Source organism: Ascaphus truei, chromosome 5 (genome assembly GCF_040206685.1).
Source record: "Ascaphus truei isolate aAscTru1 chromosome 5, aAscTru1.hap1, whole genome shotgun sequence".
Taxonomy (NCBI): domain Eukaryota; kingdom Metazoa; phylum Chordata; class Amphibia; order Anura; family Ascaphidae; genus Ascaphus; species Ascaphus truei.
This window is the reverse complement of record NC_134487.1, coordinates 85,979,363-86,000,498: the sequence shown is the minus strand read 5'-3', so window position 1 is coordinate 86,000,498 and position 21,136 is coordinate 85,979,363. Positions and strand designations below refer to the sequence as shown.

The following is a 21,136-nucleotide window of genomic DNA, read 5'->3' as shown; positions in this document are numbered from 1 at the left end:
TCTCTCACACACACACTCTCTCACACACACACACTCTCACTGAGAGTGTGACGGGAGGGTTGAATGACTGGGTGACTGTCTCTGTCTCTGTCTCTCTTTCTCTGTTACTCTGTCTGTCACTATCTCTCACACTCTGTGATAGTGTGTGTGTGTGTGAGAGGGGTGGGATGACTGACTGGGTGACTCTCTCTCTTTCTCTGTTACTCTCTCTGTCACTCTCTCACTCTCTGTCTCTCACCGTCTCTCTATCTTTGTCTCTCACTGTCTCTCTGTCTTTGTCTCTCACCATCTCTCTGTCTTTGTCTCTCACCGTCTCTCTGTCTTTGTCTCTCACCGTCTCTCTGTCTTTGTCTCTCACCGTCTCTCTGTCTGTGTCTCTCACCGTCTCTCTGTCTTTGTCTCTCACCGTCTCTCTGTCTGTGTCTCTCTCTCTCTCTGTGTCTCTCTCTGTGTGTGTGTGTGTCGCTCTCTCTGTGTGTGTGTGTGTGTGTGTGTGTGTCGCTTTCTCTCTCTGTGTGTGTGTGTCTCTCTCTCTGTCTCTCTCTGTGTTTCTCTCTCTGCCTCTCTCTTTGTGTGTCTCTCTCACTCTCTCTCTTTCTGTGTCCCTCTCTCCCCTCTCTGTCTCTCCCCTCTCTCTCTCTCCCCTCTCTGTCTCTCCCCTCTCTCTCTCTCCCCTCTCTGTCTCTCCCCTCCCTGTCTCTCCCCGCTCTGTCTCTCCCCTCTCTGTCTCTCTCACCCTCTCTCTGTCTCTCTCTATCTCACCCTGTCTCTCTCTCTCATCCTCTCTCTGTCTCTCTTACCCTCTCTATGTCTCTCTCTCTCACCCTCTCTCTCTGTCTCTCTCATTGACTTTCTCTCTCTCTCTCTCTCTCTCTCTCTCACCCTCTCTCTGTCTCTCTCACCCTCTCGCTGTATCTCTCTGTCTCTCTCTCACCCTCTCTTTGTCTCTCACCCCCACTCTCTCTCTGTCTCTCACCCACACTCTCTCTCTGTCTCTCACCCATACTCTCTCTCTGTCTCTCACCCACTCTCTCTGTCCCCCACTCTTTGTTTCTCACCCACACTCTCTCTGTCTCACACTCTGGATCTGGATCTCTTATTTACCCTATATATCTTAACTGCCCTATACCTACACCGAAATAACCTATACTGCTTTCTTCCAGATCTGACTCAAGCTTCACACGGGAGACATCGGAATCCCCCCTAACCCAGAAGACAGGTAAGGAACACCTCCCCTCCAATGTATAACATTGCGGGAATGAGGGTACCTGGACATTGAGGGACTGCGGATCAGGTAAGATCCCAGGCGGGATTGCTGCTTTAAATATTGGGAAGTGGGGGCATCCAGACACTGGTTAAGTGGTTCAGGAAACTAGTCATTCACATCTGGCTTTTTTTTCTAAATCCGACATTTATACACACACACACACAAAAACACAAACACACACACACACACACGTAACCAGGACTAATTGTAGTATAATGTAATACAATAAATAAACTTATGTCAAAAACGAATGTTCTTACTAGGAATTTATTTTAGTTATGTATTTTTTTAAAGCAGGGCGGGACTAGGGGTGGGACTAGGTGGCGAGTAGATTTTTTGGTTCGGCGATTAGATTTCTGGGTGATTTGTCAAGCACTGTATATATATATATATTCCTTTTTCGATTGCAATGTGCTGGTTTGGAGATTGAGATGTAATGTTTTAATTTCTGCATTTTTCTGTAATCCTTAACCATTTATTTGTATATTGGTGTATATATATCTATATAGATATATATACACACATATATATATATGTGTGTGTATATATATCTATATAGATATATATACACCAATATACAAATAAATGGTTAAGGATTACAGAAAAATGCAGAAATTAAAACATTACATCTCAATCTCCAAACCAGCACATTGCAATCGAAAATGAAACCAGCAGCTCATTGCAAAATAAATAATCTCTCATCTACCATAAAAACAACGCCTACACAAATACATATATACCAAATTTCAAATCAAACAATTGCATTTTAGTGTGTACATGATAAAATTAATCTGTGCATCATGTAACACTATTCCAATTCAATGTTAAAAATAAAATAAACAATTACCAACAAGATACAAAAACTAAGCAAGTAAACATAAACATATTTACCATCAATCAATGAATCTAATAAAAATCAATTACAATCAATCAAAATAAATAACACAAAACACAAATAACACAAATCACTAATCAATTCCTAAAACCAAACCATTGTTAAAAAAATTCTACTTCAAAGTAACCACCATCATACAAAATCTAACTACCAAAAATAAACCAATATTAAAAAGCAAGCCCTGAAATAAACTATTGCAAAGACCCTCAAAAATTACATTTAACTAAATAACAATTACATTACACACCAATTTCTAACCAAAGCTGCAAAATACATTTTAAAAACATCAAAATAACATAAATAAACATTTGCAAAACAATCATTTATTACCCCTGTATGTCTAGCCATATAGATTAGACATTACATACAGGGGCAATAAATGAGCCTAAAAAACAATTACATTACATTACATAAAAAATTACAATACAATACAACCATTCAGTGTCCCTGTATGTATGTAAATCCATAGGGACATACATAAATACAGGGCCACTAAATGGACATTTAAAAAAAAATCACATAAAAATCAAAAACCTATAAAATGCAAACAAAATACATTTCTTTTGTTTACTTACCATTAGATGGCCCACTCACCGAATTCCCGGGGAACCGCTTACTCTCGAACAAACAATCCACAGGTAACCATAAAATAAAAAACCCTTACAATCCAACTGTATCTTCTTTCTTCTATTTGTAATCCATTTCATCTGGGGGGTCTTCATCTGTATTCTTCTTTCTTTTTCCGGTCTCTTCCGGGGTCTTCTTATCTTCTTGCGCCACGCCCTGGTCCTCTTCTTCCTCCAGGAGGTCCGTCCTCCTCAGCGTCTGGCTTAAAAATGAGACAACATAGGCTTTTATAGGCCTATGACGTCACATTTTCATCATATGGTTCCCACGGCCCTGATTGGGCCGTGAAAACCATGTGATTTTGTAAAAAAAAAAAATTGATGACGTTTGAATGAAAAATTGATCTATACGTTTGAATGAAAGTAGGCGAATATATATATAACGGAAATAGCCGTGTTAGTCCAGTTGCGATAGTGTAGAATAAATGAGTTCTTCAGTATTAGGTGATACCTAATCTTGTTGTGATAAAGACACTGATAATGGCACAAAACCGTGCAACAACACACGTTGCAAACTCTGCAAACATATATGCCAAGATCCCACAGCAGGTCACAACAATGGAACACTCAATGTTAAAGGATCATACAGCTGCACATCCAGGAACCTGGTTTACATGGTTCAGTGCAACAAATGTGACCAAGGATGCTACATTGGGGAAACCAGCCAAAAACTTCAAGGAAGAATGAATATGCACAGACACTCTATACTCCACCATGAAGAAGGAAGATACTGCTCACCAGTGGGACACAATTTCTCACAACCAGATCATTCCAAAAATCAAAATCCTCAATGGAATGTTCAAATGCACCCAAAAACGTAAAAGATTTGAGCTCAGAATGATAAGAATCTTTGACACCAAAACAAGTGGACTTAATGCAGACATGGGGTTTCTCAAACACGATCATAATTTGTTGTAATGGTCCTCCCTGCCAAAGTGCAATCCTATACCTCCCCCCACCCCCCCAGCATCCTCTTCCCCCTCGGTGCTGCTGTGGATATACAGCCCCCCAATCCTTAATTCTCACCTTCCTTATCTCTGTTTTAACACCCTTCCAGTGCCTTTCCCACCCCACCTCATATACATCCCTCTGTTCTACATTCTTCCTTTTTTTTCCCAATCCCTGTCTAAGTCGTAGAAACCTTTGTATATCAGTATTGCCGACCTGAGGAAGAGAGGAAAACTCTCGAAAGCTCGTCCTATGACATAAATTGTTAGTCCAAATAAAAAAGGTATCACCTAATACTGAAGAACTCATATATTCTGCAATATATTGCACTAGAGAAAGCAATTTTCTTTGCCAATCAGAGACTGGGAGTGACATTCATAGCCAAAGGCTATGATACCAAACTTGTTTCAGACTCCTTCAGTAAAGTTAAAGCCCTAGATAGGTCCCTTTTACTCAATAAGTCCAAACTAAAGAGACAGTCACATTAAAGTTATGATGCCCCTAGACCTACTATGGACCCTGGTCCAACAAGTTTGAGATTCATAACAACTTACAATCAATCATCTAGGTTCATTCGTACCATTCTAAATAACCACTGGAATGTTCTTAAGTGTGACCCACATTTGGGATCTATCCTTCCAGAGAAGGCTTCCATTATTTACAGAAAAGCCAAGAATATTAAAAATATTTTAGCTCCTAGCAAACTTCGGGCAAGTGATTCACTGACCACTTCCGCCCCTGTGAGCCAATTTGGCAGAGGCGGCTGCATCACTTGTAGACATTTGGAGGCCAAATCCAGTTTTGTTTCTCGTGGAAAAGATACTGTATATGAGGTTAAGAGTAATATCAACTGCCTTAGTACATACATAATATATATATATATATATATATATATATATATATATATATATATATATATATATATATAGGGAAAAAAAGAGGAAAAGCGCCCGATCCATGTGTAAAATCCAAAAACAGAGTTTTAATATAAATAACAAGACAAATGCACACTCACAATTTGTCAATGCAAATAAAGCATTGTATGGGTGAACCCATGCGCCAACATGTAGCCTGCTTCCCGACCGCTTACTCCGTTATGTCAAACCTCACTGCTGCCGGTGTATCACGGTAGATCGTCCCTCCGGCAACTTAAATGAACAGCCTGTGGTTCCTAACAAGTTCTGTCAGTATTGCGTGCGACTCAGGGAAATGTTTTCCCCTTCCTGGCAATTGGCGTATGAGCTAGTCCACCACCGTAGCTCAGTAAAACCACGTGACCCTACACGTTTCTTCCGATAACGGATTTCATCAGGGGATTGAGTGGGCGATGGCTTCAAATTCCTCTGCCAACGGGTAACATTCTGGATCCACCAGTTGGTTACTCTCATACCTGGTGGATTAAATGTGTTTAGATATGAGCACTCAGGTCTAATCTCCTCCTTCCTCTGAAGATTCTCCATTGTGCTCTCTTTTTTATTCTTCAGCGAATCCTGATATACTCTATCTTTTGGTTCTACCTGGGTAGATTAGGATGATTCATGCATATTCATAATAATATAAGTGTATTACAGATCCGTCTGTCTGTTTGGGTGATATAGTAAAATTCACCCTCTCAATATTATGCGAGTTATTTGCTGAGATTTACTCTCCCTTCTTTTTATGTATACATGAGCAAAATGCTTCATATAATGAAACACTGTATGAGATACTATGTTTAAGGTATTTAGCAATTTTTTGTATAATTTTGTTTATTTTACTCATGTATTTTTATTTGTTTTAGCAGTTATTCTTAACAAGATGTTTTTGGGTTATACCAAGTTATTCTTTTTTATCTAGTCTACCAATTGTTTTTGATATCATTGTGGTTATGCTTTAGATACCATTTTAGTATTTGTTTATACATTTTGAACCGTTTATGTATTGGCTCATTACCATATGCGCTAAACCAATGAGAATGGTAGTATAGGGCTGCTAGGCAACCCGTTGAACATAAATAAGCAGCCAAGGAACTCCGAACTATTCCCTTTGAGAAAGTTGCCCGTGTGCGTCGAGACGCGTCAGGGTACGTCATCACACACGGACATTACGTCAACACGCAGTTCCGCGACTAGCCGGGTCACGCACGGAGCAGATTCGTGGCGGTTGGAACACAGGCTTTACTGTTGCTTCCTCTGCAACTCCTGTGGACATTTTAAAGGCTTATTGGGCTTCTTGGCGGACTCGTGTCTTTTGAGTCCATGGAATAAGAACTTGATTGTGGACTGCAGATGCTGGGATAGCTGGTTAGCGGTGACATTGATTCACAAATTGCCTATTTTATTCCCACACTTGTGAGTGATATTCTCCCCCCTCTTCTTTCTTTTTTTTTATATATATATCCCCTTAAACAAATGTGGAGACACCTGTGCACAAAAAATGGGCCCACCTGACATACAAGGAAAATATGCTAATGGGAGTCATTAGTAGGTGTGTTTGAAGGGACTCTAACAATAGGCTCTCTCTCATGTTAAAAAAGGTTGAGCAAATGTATGTAATTTCCCCGGCAGCTAGAATTCGCACATTCAATTCGACCTACTATAACACCTTCACATATGAATATTCATCTGCAAATCGAAAAATTGACCAAAAAAAGGCAAATAATTTGTGGGTCAACATTTTACACATTCACCCACTTCTAGCCATTCTCCAGAAGATCTCCCTGTGCAAGTAAACTAAACTCTGAATAGAACTATCCCTTATCAAAGCAGAATATATTCTGTGGAATTTAGTGATGTACTTTATGAAATGTAATTTTTGTTCATAAATCTGGAAAGTGAATTTACATAACTTGAACCTTATAAACATTTACAAATGGAACAAAAGGTGCTAATCTTTAATGTAAATATTGTACTGTGTGTTAAAAAATTATTAAATCAATGTTTAACCACTCTTACTTCTATGCCCCAGACTCACACTTGGTGCTGAGGCAGGGGTCCGAGTTCTGTATTGCTCTCTATATGCCACACATGACTTACGGTCAAACGGCAGGCAATCAGTACACGCCGTGTGTGGTACAACTGCATTTATGTAATCGTTACCCAGTCCTAAAAACTTTGTGTTCCTCAGCAAAGGATCACTATACTCATTATACAACATACTGTGACAAAAGGCTTACTCCGGGGCTCTGCGTTTCATTCGCGTCTTTCTGGGCAGCTACATTGCGTTCCAGCGCACTCACTACGTCTTCCATCTTGTTTGGAGAAAAAAAAACTTTTTTTTTTTTTAAAGTTCTTTAACCCGCAGACCTTTTAGTGTTCTGCCCGCATTCTCCACCATATGTGACAAACGGCTTACTCCGGGGCTCCGCCGTCTGTCCGGGACTGTTAGAACACGGTCTTTTAGGGTAGATTAAATGACGAGGCGTAACGTGCTGTTCCTTTAAACAGGCTATGCCTGGTTTATTCAGTCCCAGGCACTGAGACTGCCACAGTGCATACAAAAGAAACACAAGCAAAACAAAAGCCTGCTCACCTGAGCAATAACTTAACTAAGGTTTTCCCTGACTCAGGGTTGGAGTGGCTTTTCCACTTCCAACAACAAAAATAAGGAACTTTGCAGTTTTAGAAAAAAGGAGCAGAATGATTTAACCTGTTTGGGGAGAGGCTTTTCCCCTCTCTGCTTCAAGCAGCCTTCCTGCCTCCAGGCTCTTGGGGAGAGGGAAGAGGAACCAGGAAATCAGTCTTAAATACCTGATTTCTAACTAGCAGGACAGGTGACAGAAATCAGGCAGCAGACAAACTCTGGTCTGGATCCCTCATCCCTCAGTTCCAGCACTTGCCAAACTGTGGGATGGAGTGCATGTATTATGAGGCTGCACTTTCCAGCCTAAACAGGATAGAAACTGTTCAGTATCCTGAGAGCCCTATATATGGAATTTATTACCATCCCCTGGTTTCTGTCACATATCCTCCCCCCCAGCTCAGACCCCGAGGGATGAGCGACCATGGATATTAGGGAGTGCATCCATGACAACCCATCAGCATTGCCATGTTTGTGCCCTGACCTGTGTTCCACAGAAAATGTAAAGGGTTGTAGACTTAGGAACCACCTGGTTACTCTAGCATTCTTCTCCCTGTTTTGACACATCCAGGTGAGGGGTGCATGATCTGTGACCAACCGGAATTTTCTCCCCAACAGATAGTATTTGAGCGTCTCTTCAGCCCACTTTATTGCGAGACACTCTTTCTCGACTATGGAGTAATTTTCTCCTGGGGATTTAGTTTCCTACTTAAATAAAGGATGGGATGCTCCTCACCTTGTGACTCCTGGGAGAGTACAGCCCCCGGCCCTACCTCAGATGCGTCGGTTTGGACTAAGAACTCTTTAGAGAAGTCAGATGTGACCAACACTGGTTGGGCACAGAGAGTTTCTTTCAGGCTTCTAAAGGCCTGTTCGGTTTCGGGGGACCACTTTACCATTAGTGGCCCTCTTGCTTTTGTGAGGTCAGTTAGTGGGGTTGCCTTAGTTGCAAAATTGGGAATAAACCTTCTATAGTACCAATTAATCCCAAAAAGGTCCTTACTTGTTTTTTTGTAACTGGCCTTGGCCAATTTTGTATCGCCTCTACTTTAAGTGTTTGGGGTTTGAGTAAACCTCTGCCAATAGAATACCCCAGATACTTGGCTTTCCTCCAGACCAATAGTGCATTTAGCGGGGTTAGCAGTTAGTCCAGCAGACCGAACTGCGTCAAGCACAGCTTGGACCATTGGAAGGTGGGATTGCCAATCTTCACTATGGATTACCACATCATCCAGGTAGGCGGCAGCATACCGAGCATGTGGTTTTAAAATTGTATCTATCATTCTTTGGAATGTGGCGGGAGCTCCATGTACAGTAAGCCAAAAGGCAGCACCCTATACTGAAAGAGGCCGTCTGGGGTTCAGAAGGCTGTCTTTTCTTTTGCCCTTTCTGTGAGGGGAACCTGCCAGTACCCTTTTGTTAGGTCTAGGGTCGTGAGATATCGGGCTTTGCCCAGTCCCTCTACCAGTTCATCAACCCTGGGCATAGGATAAGTATCACATTTTGACACAGCGTTTAGTTTACGGTAGTCATTGCAAAACCTTGTTGAACCGTCTGGCTTTGGGACTAAAACTATAGGGCTGTTCCACCCACTTTGGGATTCCTCAATTACGCCTAGTTTTAGCATTTTTTTAACCTCTAAACTTATAGCCTCTCTTTTGGCCTCTGGGATTCGGTACGATTTAAGGTTAACTCGGACCCCCGGTTCAGAGACTAGGTCATGTTCAATTACGCTAGTTCTGCCTGGCTGTGTAGAGAAGACTTCTTTGTTTCTTCTTACTAAATTCTGGACCTCTCGTTTCTGATGAACGGACAGGGTCTCAGCTATGCTAACCTCTGGGTCAGTTTCTCGATTCTCTGATGGACTTGGGGGTACTAAGGTTAACAAGACCTCTCTATCTTTCCAGGGCTTAAGTAGGTTTACATGGTAAATTTGCTCAGGTTTCCTCCTACCTGGCTGTCTCAACTTGTAATTTACTTCTCCCACTCTTTCCAAGACCTCATATGGCCCATGCCACTTAGCAAGGAATTTACTCTCTACGGTGGGAACCAGAACTAGCACCCTATCGCCTGGAAAAAAAATTCTGACCCTAGCACCCTTATTATACGTATTCCTCTGTGCCTCTTGAGCTTTTTCCATGTGTTCCCTCACTATAGGTAGGACTGCAGCTATGCGGTCCTGCATCTGGGCAACATGCTCTATTACACTTCTGTATGGGATAACCTCGTGTTCCCAAGTCTCTTTGGCTATATCAAGTAAGCCCCTTGGGTGTCGGCCATACAATAGTTCAAACGGGGAGAAGCCTGTGGATGATCCTCCATAATGGCAAATAACAGGTATGGTAACAAACAATCCCAGTTTTTCCCATCCTTATCGACTGCCCGGCGTAACATGCTTTTTAAGGTTTTATTGAATCGTTCCACTAAACCATCTATTTGTGGATGATAGACTGAGGTTCTGAGATGCTTGATTTTTAGGAGTTTATATTTTTGTTACTTGGGACATAAATGGTGTTCCCTGGTCAGTTAAGATCTCTTTAGGAATTCCGACCCGGGTAAACAGGACTATTAACTCTTTTGCTATGTTTTTAGCAGAGGTGCTACAGCACCGACAATGTTTATTCGACTAAAAACCGCACGGCTGGATGCGTGGCGGCAGCGTGGAGAAGCGTTGGGAAGCGGCTCGTTCGCGTGACGTCGGTGACGTCACAGTGACGTGCGCGCCCGGCTTCCCCGGCTTCCCCGACTCCCCTGAAGGTTTGAAATGAGGTAAGCGGGGGAGCGGGGATGCAGAGGGGCACAGCAGGAGCCGCTAGGGGGTCGGGAAGGTATTTAAATTGCGCGCCGATTGGAGGGGGGGGAAACGGAGGGGACGCGGCTGGATGCGGCTGGCGCACTGACTATTCTCAGCACCAGCCGGAGTAAGTCCTGGTCAACCGGCGGCTTTTGCTTCAATAAACATTGTCGGTACTGTACGTAGGGGAATTGCCTCCGGATATCGGGTGGCATAATCTAATATTACCAATATATGCTGATGTCCCCTAGCCGACTTTATTAGGGGTCCTACTAGATCCATAGCAATCCGGATAAATGGTACATATATTATGGGAAGGGGTACCAATGGACTACGATACGCTTTGAACGGGGCGGTGATCTGACATTCTGGGCATGAGGAGCAATAATTTGTCATTTCTGCCAGAACCCCAGGCCAATAGAAGCTTCGGAGAACCTTTTCTTTTGTCTTTTCCACCCCTAGGTGTCCCCCAATGGGTGACTATGTGCGAGGTGTAATACTACATTACGGAATGTCCATGGTACCAACAATTGTTTAGTTATAATTGATTTCCTTTTATCAACCCGATATACTAGGTCATTCTCTACCTCGAAGTAGGGGTAGGCAAGTGACCTATCTGGTTGGCCAGGAGTACTATTCTGGTCCCGTATATTCCCCCTTGCTTCCGCTAATGTGGGGTCTTCCCACTGGGCCTTCTTAAAACTCCCAGGACTGACCTCTAGGTCAGCGAAGGTCTTATCCTGTTCTCGGGTGGTAAGCGCCTGTTCAGCATCTTGATTTGGGGTATTCCCTACCCAGGTGGCCATGGGAAAGGGGATTTTACAGCACTCTTCCTCTTTCCCGTTTTTATTTGGGCCCTCGTCAACCTCCATTTCTGAAAAAGGGAAAGGATTTGTTTCTTCTGTTATTTCTTTATGGTCCGCTATTGAACTCTGGGCGCTATTCTGAGAGGAGGACCACATTTTTAGAAAATGGGGAAAGTCGGTCCCTATTAACACATCATGTGCCAATTTGGGTACTATACCCACTTTGAAATCTAAAGAACCAAACTCTGTTTCAATAAGAACATCAACAGTGGAATATTCGTGATTATCCCCATGTATACAACAAATTGCCACTCTTTGTGACCTGTTTACCTGTTTTTTCCCAATGGGCAACAGGTATTCGGACACTAGTGTAACCATACTCCCAGAGTCAAGTAGTGCCCGAACCCTCTTACCATTTACCTTTACAAATGCCCAGAGATGGTTATTCAAGGGGTCCTCTGGGCTAGGCCCAGACATTGAGACCACAATGAATAAGGTTCAACGCTGTTGCATTGCATTGGTTCAATATTTAGTGGGCAAACTTTTGCGGTGTGGCCCCTCTCATAACAATTTACACATTTAGGTACATAGTCTGTGTCCCACTTAGAGCCCTTTTTCGGCTCTCCATGTTGGCTGTTGCCCATAGTATGCGAGCCACTGTTGCTGGTGCTGTGTGAAGGCGGTCGTCGCTCTTCAGCCCCCCTTAACCCTGGTACCCTTTTACCGTCTCTGGAAGAGTCCTGGAACCTTGGGTAGTGGGGATAATCCATGACTGTGGGTTGCAGGTGCTCTCCTGCTGCATTGTACCTTTCTACGAGGGCCACCAGCACGTCTGCATTGTGGGGGTCATTCTGACTGACCCAACGGCGTAGGGCAGAGGGAAGTTTCCTCAAGAACTGGTCCATTACCAACCGTTCCACAATGTGGCTTGCTGGGTTGTAGCCACTTCCGAGCGAGGTGGATGAGGTCATACATCTGGGATCGGGTGGCTTTATCCAACGTGAAGGACCATGCGTGGAACCTTTGGGCGCGAACGGCCGTGGTTACGCCGAGGCGGGCGAGGATCTCGAACTTCAATTTTGCATAGACGTTAGCTTCGGCTGGCTCTAGATCAAAGTAAGCTTTCTGGGGTTCGCCGCTTAAGAAGGGTGCGATTAGACTGGCCCACTCAGCTTCTGGCCAACCCTCTCTCTGTGCCGTGCGTTAAAACGTGAGAAGATAGGTTTCAACATCATCCGAGGGCCCCATCTTCTGAAGGTAGTGGCTTGCCCTGGTCATTTTCGGGACTGGGGCTGGCTCTTCCAGTGGAGTCTTAATGATAGTCCCTCTCAGGATCTCGAGTTCCTGCTGTAAGCCCTGGGCGAACCGTTGTTGCTCCTCTCTCAGCAAGCGGTTTGTCTCTTGCTGGTTTGCATTCGCGATTTGCAGAGCTGCATTCGCCTCTTGCAGGGCTGCATTCAACTGTTGCTGGTTTGCATTAGTCTCTTGCTGGGCTATTAACAGCTGTTGCTGGGTTGCATTCCCCTGTTGCTGGGTTTCATTCGCGTCTTTCTGGGCAGCGACATTGCGTACCAGCGCACTCACCACGTCTTCCATCTTGTTTGGAGAAAAAAAAACTTTTTTTTTTTTTAAAGTTCTTTAACCCGCAGATCTTTTAGTGTTCTGCCCGCATTCTCCACCATATGTGACAAACGGCTTACTCTGGGGCTCCGCCGTCTGTCCGGGACTGTTAGAACACTGTCTTTTAGGGTAGGTTAAATGATGAGGCGTAACGTGCTGTTCCTTTAAACAGGCTATGCCTGGTTTATTCAGTCCCAGGCACTGAGACTGCCACAGTGCATACAAAAGAAACACAAGCAAAACAAAAGCCTGCTCACCTGAGCAATAACTTAACTAAGGTTTTCCCTGACTCAGGGTTGGAGTGGCTTTTCCACTTCCAACAACAAAAATAAGGAACTTTGCAGTTTTAGAAAAAAGGAGCAGAATGATTTAACCTGTTTGGGGAGAGGCTTTTCCCCTCTCTGCTTCCAGCAGCCTTCCTGCCTCCAGGCTCTTGGGGAGAGGGAAGAGGAACCAGGAAATCAGTCTTAAATACCTGATTTCTAACTAGCAGGACAGGTATCAGGCAGCAGACAAACTCTGGTCTGGATCCCTCATGCCAAACTGTGGGATGGAGTGCATGTATTATGAGGCTGCACTTTGCAGCCTAAACAGGATAGAAACTGTTCAGTATCCTGGGAGCCCTACATTAGGAATTTATTACCATCCCCTGGTTTCTGTCACAATACATATATAATACTTGACAATAACACTGCGCAGGTATGTGTCAGTGTCAGTTAAGAGTATACCACCTAATCCTGGGTATAATAATAGTTTGTTCTTGTATAGCGCTGCTAGTTTTACATAGCGCTTTACACAGACATTTTGCACACACAGTTCCTGCCCCGTAGAGCTTAAGATCTATGTTTTGGTGCCTGAGGCACAGGGAGATAAAGTGACTTGCCCAAAGTCAGAAGGAGCCGACACCGGGAATTAAACCAGGTTCCCCTGCTTCAAACTCAGCGCCAGTCAGTGTCTTTACTCACTGAGCCACTACCTCTCCCTATGGTATATGGACTTATTTTATGGTGCTGGCACACCGTGGGAGCTCTTAGTGCACTAAAGTGTGGCAGGCCTGTACTTCACAAAGGTGATTCGGTACCACTTTAACTGCAGTCGTTGGGGGTCCCCTGCAAACTTGATTGACACTCCGTGCGCTTTCCGGCGCGGATCTGCTGGTCCTTTCTGCACCAAGTACTGCTCTCCCTCCAGTGGATCTCTACAATCCCTCAGCAGGATTCAGACTAGCCCCGGGTCACACTTGATCAAGCCTGAAGGCATTCAGGCTTGTGCAGCTCTGACCTCATGTATCATGGTTGTCCCTCTTACAAGGTCCTCTCTCCCTTAGTCCCACCTCTTCAACAGCCTTTGTCATTGGCTGCTATTGTCCATTACCAGCTATATGTCCATAGTCCATTGTAGAGAAACCTGCCATGGGCAATCTGAATGTCTTGCATGCATCACACAGGTGGTTACATATGATTTCAGGATATTTCATATTCCTTCATTAGTCAACCTTTTACAAACATTCACTGATTGACTAACAACAAGTACCAGTAACATTCACTATAGGAATGCCTAGAGGGAAATAATTTGAAATGATCATTTTTATTCTAAGCCCATTCGGAGGTAGGACAAAAACTTTCAACGACTCAGAATCAATCAGCATCTACAAGCAGTTATCCATCTACCCGAGGAATAGAAAGCAAAAAAGAGAAGCCTAATGGACAAAAAACAAAAACACATTTTCAGAGAGGGAACCTTGCACTGGCATGGAGGGACTAGGGGAAAAAAATGAATTATAAATCTGTAAGAATAATTTAACATTTTCTTTGTCCCTCCTATGCTAGTACAAATAGCAATACCCAATACCATAGCAATACCCTTCTCAAGATGGGAGAACAAAAAAAGACTACCAAACAAGAAACATAAGTCCAATATCAGAGAGAAAATATGTCTAAAAAGCTGGCAGAGCATTCAAGTTGATTGCCCAAAGGTTGAAAAGCAGCCAGACTTAAGTCAAAAAATGTGGCAGGGAAGATAGTCTTCTGCATAAAATGGCAACAGAGCACCCAACTTTGAGACAGGAGAGCACCCACGATTCGAACAGGCCACAGAGCACCCAAGCTCTGAGTAAGCCGCAGAGCACACAGGCTGTGAGAAGGGAGCAGAATCATGCAGGGCTTATAATCTATCTCGCTTGTAGGGAGGATGCCCAATAATCACTAAGATATTTCCCAATTAGCTTGAACAGAAAGTCTCATGCAACAGAAGGCAGCTGTAGCAACCTATTGATATGGAAATTTGGACTATGAGGGTCTTTTGGCTGAAAGAGGGGGGCCAGAGTTACTTGCAATGTAATAACTACATGTGGTGAATGGGTTAAATGTGTCTGTATGTATGTCCGGATGACTAATGGTTCTGCTCTCAGTTAAAAAACTGTCACTAGGCAGTTTACAATCAACAACAGGGTTGGTCAATCTTCCAGAGTATGTGATAGACTGTATTCTGTTGTGGCCTGTTTTTACAAGATAAAAACAGATATAGAATTGCTGAGAAAATACAAGTCAGCCTTTAAATATAGAATTGTTGAGAAAAGACAAGTCAGCCTTTTAATATAGAATTGCTAAGGAATGACAAGTCAGTTTTTGTAATCTGCTTTGTAACGTAACATATGCTGTACAAAGACTGAAGAGAAAATACCTTTCTTTAGAATCAGCCTGAAGTCTCGTATGACAAACTGATTTTCCCTGCAGTGTTTGTATTGTAAGTATCAATAAATTTACTTTTTCTTTTAAAAAAAAAAACTGAATTCCAGTTATCAATAATCAGCTTGAATCTGAGGGTCCATAACACTGTTAGACAATGAACACGAGAAGTGTATATAAAGCATGCTTGGGACCTCCCCTTGCAGAGTCTCATTGACTTTCGTGTATGATCATACTTTATTCTGTACAGGCAATAAACTACTCAATATCTAAGAACCCGTAATTGCTCTTATCTATATGAATTTGCAAACAACGACACAGCCATAACTAAAGCCTGAAAAAGTAACAAAACACCTGCTTCTGAAGTACACATAGGGTCATATACAAATCCTGTTTACATTTAGTAGCATGAGGACTTTCCACAGCAGATATGACAGATCTTAAAGATCAGCGGTGCGCAAACTGAGAGGCGCCAGAGTGTTTACGGAGGCGCAGCCAGGCGGCCAAAGAAGCTGTGCGCGGGCGGTGCTGGCGGCCGAACATGATAGTGCAGGAGGCGGCCGAACGTGATGGTGTGTGCGGGCGCACGCATGAGCGGGTGCTGCAGAGGTATGGCGGCGGCAGGAGAAATGGTTCCGAAGAGGCCAGCACTCAAACTACTGCGGGGAGGAGCACGCCCCAGCACTGTGATGTCAAACACCCCTCCTTCGGGTGTCTGCCCTGCAATAGCGCTCTTGTCCTGATCTCCTCCGCTAGCAACCTGATTCCTCTGCACAGCTGACAAGTGAAAAGGTAGGCTGCCACTATATCAATGATACTATGAATGTACAAAAATAATTAATAATAATAAAAAGTTAAAACACAACATTGAAAACGAAAAAAATTAACGAAATAAATAATACATAATACAATTAGGTAGGAGTGTGGTTGACACTGGGGAAAGCAAGCCAAAGAGCGGGGGCTGGGGGGGGGGGGTGGCAAATGGGAGAAGGATAAAAGAGAGGGGAAGGAAAAAAAAGGGGAAGGGGGAGATCGGAGGGGGGTAGCAAAGAGGTGGATGAATGCCCCCCAAATGGATTGCCTTTGTGATATTGACTGCCCACCAGAAAAAAAAACAATATTGCAAGATACCAACAAACAATCAAATAAACAGATAGTGATCCAATACTAGAATACTGCCTGCATAGGATCTCTCATAAACATGTTACAGCTTTTTGATGTTCTTTTTGTTGTTAATATGATTTATTTTAAAAAAAATTGCAATGTTTCCCTGTTTTAAAATTTTTGAAATATGTAAGTATTCACATTGTATACTGTTTAATAAAGGTTTTTTCGTGTGATTTTGATTACATCAGGCAGGGGGGGGCGAGAAATTTCATGGATGAAAAGGGGGGCTCAGTATAAAAAGGTTGCTCACCCCTGTTATAGATCGTATAGATCATAGATGGCATATCCTGCTTTTGGGAATCATAGGTAGACCAGCAAAGCCTGTTTCCATACCTTTGGCCTCTACACTCCAGATTTGAGTAGCATGTAGCATAATTCTCTGACTGCATACAGTGCTTTTCGCACATTGGCCAGGACAATGGTTAAGCACACACATGCTCGTTTCCCACTGGTCAAACGAGCATATCATGGCATTTGGGGACTTCAGGGTAAATATTCTCCTTTGCCCAGGAATAAGGAAGCATGAAGTCTCCCTGTAATAAGAAGTACCAGAAAAAAAACACCTATGCATAAAGAACCTACCTCCTTGACCGGTAGGACAAAAATAACTTCTGTGAGAAGAGCAGGAAGTTCTGAAGGGGCTAATTGAGCCTGATTTATTGAAATTTTTTCTTCTACCCCCAACTAGGAAGAGATTAATCAACATTAGTTTGCACTGGCATATGAGTGACATAGAGAGAAATTATATCTTTAATTATAGGATTTTTTATTTTTTGTTTGATTAAATCAAGCTTTATTCTTTAGCTTCTGAGGTCACCATGGTAACCTCTAGACTGGTCTGGCAGAGCTCCAGTTTAACACTTATATCACCTGAACAAAGCATCAGCTTCTAATAATATAAACAGTGTTGGTAAAGGAAAGAAGAGATCTCAAACTAAGTAACTAATTGCCAATTAAAATGTAAACAAATGGTGACCAGAAAGGACTGCTATAAGGAGCTCACATCATATCTTCATCCCAGGCACTTCCCTCGTATATTTTGACTATTCTTTTCCCTACCCTTGCCAGTCAGACCTAGTTTCACCCTCTATGCCCTAGTGGATTTCCGCCATGCAATGCATCCTCCTCCAGGACTCTTGTAAAAAAGATTTCTAGGTTAGTGGAACGCAGAGCTTCTGATATCAGTGCACGTCTGGCCTCTCCCTCATGCTGGTGTGCGCTGGAAGCTGAGCTCAGCTTGCTTCCGGCGCGCCCACGTAAGAGCGCCCCGGCGCATGCTTACGTCAGAAGCACGGTGTGGGACACGTGTTGGTGTCAATGAGGGAGGTCTGCAGCTGGAGGAGAGTTTGGGGCCAGCGGCAACGAGAGGACCGGCAGCTGGATTTGGCCAGAGGTCGGGCCCAACATGCACCACCGGTCAGCCGGGCCCCCCGCAGCCACCAGGCTTGGGACACTTGTCCCGGCTCTCCCCTCCCTGTCGGCAGCCCTGCCTGCTGGCACTGTATGCCCTCTACTACCTTTCCCAAGGAAAAGGGCTTGCCCGCCACAAGATGCAGACTATGATATCATGAAACAATCATGACATGTTCACTGACAAAAAAGAATCATGTGAAATGTTCTTTCAAATAACATTTTGTATACATCTACAAACCGTATAATTATTCAAATAATGTTAATTTTTTCCCTGTTAGCTTTTGACATTGATTATAGTCACATCTAGCCTTCTTTAACACCTGTCTAGGTCTACTTCAAAAGTGATATTGTTTTATATCCATTGCATCCTCTTTTAGCTTTCGTAAAGTAAATGGAAAAATGTCAGGGTGCCTGACCACCTTCTAGGGAGACCAATTGGAGGCGTTATTTTTGTAGCTACATGTTGCAGAATTACCTCTTTAGAATCTGAACAGAAAGAATGATATGGATGAAGCTAAAAATATATTTCTGGATATATGTCATTAAAATGATGATAGTATAGTCCTTTTAAATATGTATTAGTGAATCTAAATATGAAATCGTTATCAATGCTTTCCTATCAAATTTTTCAGTTTCCAATTTAATCCACACAGGATTTATGAAATTAAAAATTGTGTTATTTGTTCTGTTTGAGGTATTTTCACTCCAGGTTGCTTTATTAGTCCATTGTTCATTACCTAAAGGCAGGGGTGGACAAAAACAAAAACAAAAAAGGGAGCCAACCGGACTTTTTAGGAGCCGAAGTTTGGTGACGAGAGGGGGATTGATGGCTATCACGGCACTCAACAGCCACACCACCACCTGTCAGCAGATGTGTGTGAGTGTGTCAGTATGTTTCTGTGCCCCACACTGACAGACACACTCACACACTGACAGACTCCCTAACAGACGCACAGAAACACAGAAACTCCTCACCCTGGCCAGACTAACGAGCACTTTGCCTAGCCCCCTCACGATTAAGCAGCATGTCACCTGTCAGTTACTACCACGGCCAGCATCAGCGCCCCAGTCATGCTTTGCACTCCCGTTAGTAAAGCATGATTAAGTGTGCTGTTCCCGGTCGCCGAGGTGACAGATCAGTCAGCACGGTCCAGTGCCAGGCACCAGGATAGAATTAATTCGTGCCTAAAGGTGAATGAGCAGGCAGCTGATGATTATTCTCCCTTTACATAAAGTACAGATATAGCAGCCATTATGGAATCCGTTATTCTCTTAAAGAGCATAAAACGTGTTACATTTTCAACGCAAACATTTCTAAATGCAAAAGTAGTGTGTGATTTCATGCTAAATTTCAGCTGCAGCCATCAGGTTGTGTAGTGAGCAAAGTGGCCTATGCATGTGTGCACTGGGCTCAGCGTTTGAGTACTATACATGTAACATGTAGCATGTAAACATTGTGCAGTGCTGTGTGCCACACAATCACTAGTATACAGTACTTGTATCTAGTGCAAAATGTATTTTATGATAAGTATAATATACTGTACAGCGTAATTCATTACAACCTATTATAAATAGGCATGTAAATGGGCACATGACTGGCACTTGTGGGCAAAGACGGCAATGAAAAGCTAACACATTGCACAATGCAAGTATATACAAATGCCTGCTGCCACCACACTGCAATTTTTTCCCACTTATATTGCGTGTAGGTACAATAATAGGTGCTACACTTGTACCTTCAAAAGTATCCACGTATTTTAGTAAATATGTAAATTATGTGCAGCCCCTTTTCCCCGTACCAAAGGAACCACCATTACTGCTGTTACCTGTTTGGCCACCAGAAGGCCTGAGCCTCCGCCTCTGGGTGCCTGGGGTGTCGCTTGGTCGCCTCGGTGGAGAACCTCACCTCACAGGAACCAAATAGTGAATACACACCAGGTATGTAATAACGGGTTTTACTGAACAACCGTATGCAATCTGCACCCCTCAGTATATAACCCATACACCCCCAATACACCAATGAAGTGTCCCCACAGTACATTGGGTGCTAGGCACCAATACCTGATATCCTTCCCCAATGTCAGGCCCACCCAAAAGTGTATGGAGTAGCGCTACCCCATGAACCGTTGGTGCACTTGGTATGGTAGCTGGCCGGGTTCTCCGGTAGCCAAGAACGGCTGAATAACAAACAGTCATCCGCAGATCCAGCGACGACGTCGTCAGCGAAAGCGTCCGCTTCTGCGTGGATTTAACTCCTGCTGGAGGGCCTCACTTTTGACAGTCTATTAACGTAGGTGGTCTGGTCCCAGATCACAGGCCGCAGTCACCGTGCAGGGTCTTAGCTGATGCCTATTACTATCAGGCTACTGGGGAAATGTCCCTAGCTGGGGCCTTTCCCTCAAGCAGCCACAATCTAAATGTGAGTGGGGCCTATCTGGGACCTAAGGGGCAATCTGGGCCTAGTTTGAGAGTCTGACTGACACCCAGACCCTACCTTCCCCTTCTGAGTCCTTGCTCCAACTGCCAGCGCGCGATCTCAACGCGCCAAATGTATACAACTGTCTTCAGGGTATCTCAGGAACCCTATTGGTTAATACTGCCCACAGGGTCTGGCCGCACCAGGGGATCCTGGGATATGTACAGTAGAGGCAACGTTTATTCTAACATTTGCTGTAAACTAGCCGGGTTACATTCTGGGTATGTTCTGGGCTAGTTTGAGGCACGTTTAAGGCATTTCTGCATTGACTAACGACCCATAGGATTAACACAGCAGGGATCCCTGGCAGTCCAATTCAGTTTGAATGGGACTGCCAGGGACCCCCGCTGTTAATCTGATAGGCCATTAATCAATGCAGAAATGCTGGGGCTAGTTTAAGGAAAGTTTAAGGCATGTATTCAGAATGTACCTGGGTGTTTCCTGGGTCTTTTGGGGAATTGCCACTGGTTTTTGTTAGAATAAGAGTTGCCTCTACTGTAGTTCCCCTGCGGAGCATTGTTTAAGATGGCCGCCGCTATATCATCCCAATGCGCATCTCTCCCCAAATGGCCGTCGTGACCTTTGCATTCTCTGTGCATGTGCAAGTGCTTCTGCGCATGCGCAGCAAATACCAACATGGCAACACCCCTACCGGTGTCCCGCCAAGGAGCCCCGGCAACTCGGACACCCTCCAACTCTCCCTGCAGCAACCGCAGCCGTTCCGCCCCATTCCCTACCCGGCACGGAGGCTCGGCTACATATGTTACAATCAAAAGCACCTGAAGGGCTAAAAATCCCTATTTTCTTAACAGATTGTCTTGAAAAATTATTTTATACATACAGTACATATGTTTGGATATGGATGTAAATGCAAACTGT

The 21,136-nt window shown here is 43.7% G+C and overlaps 1 protein-coding gene across 3 annotated transcripts in view; it reads right to left on the bottom strand.

The window, feature by feature from the left end:
• Nucleotides 1–21,136, bottom strand: part of SLC16A7 (solute carrier family 16 member 7) — a 92,316-nt gene that overhangs the window by 53,432 nt on the left and 17,748 nt on the right. Inside the window, exon 2 of one of the 3 annotated variants that reach the window (XM_075600147.1) lies at nucleotides 2,738–2,991. The exons of the other annotated variants lie outside the window; for them this stretch is intronic. Coding sequence (XP_075456262.1) covers nucleotides 2,738–2,740 — 3 coding nt within the window. The 5' untranslated portion in view covers nucleotides 2,741–2,991. The remainder of the gene's footprint in view (nucleotides 1–2,737; nucleotides 2,992–21,136) is intronic. 3 annotated transcript variants of the gene reach the window in all.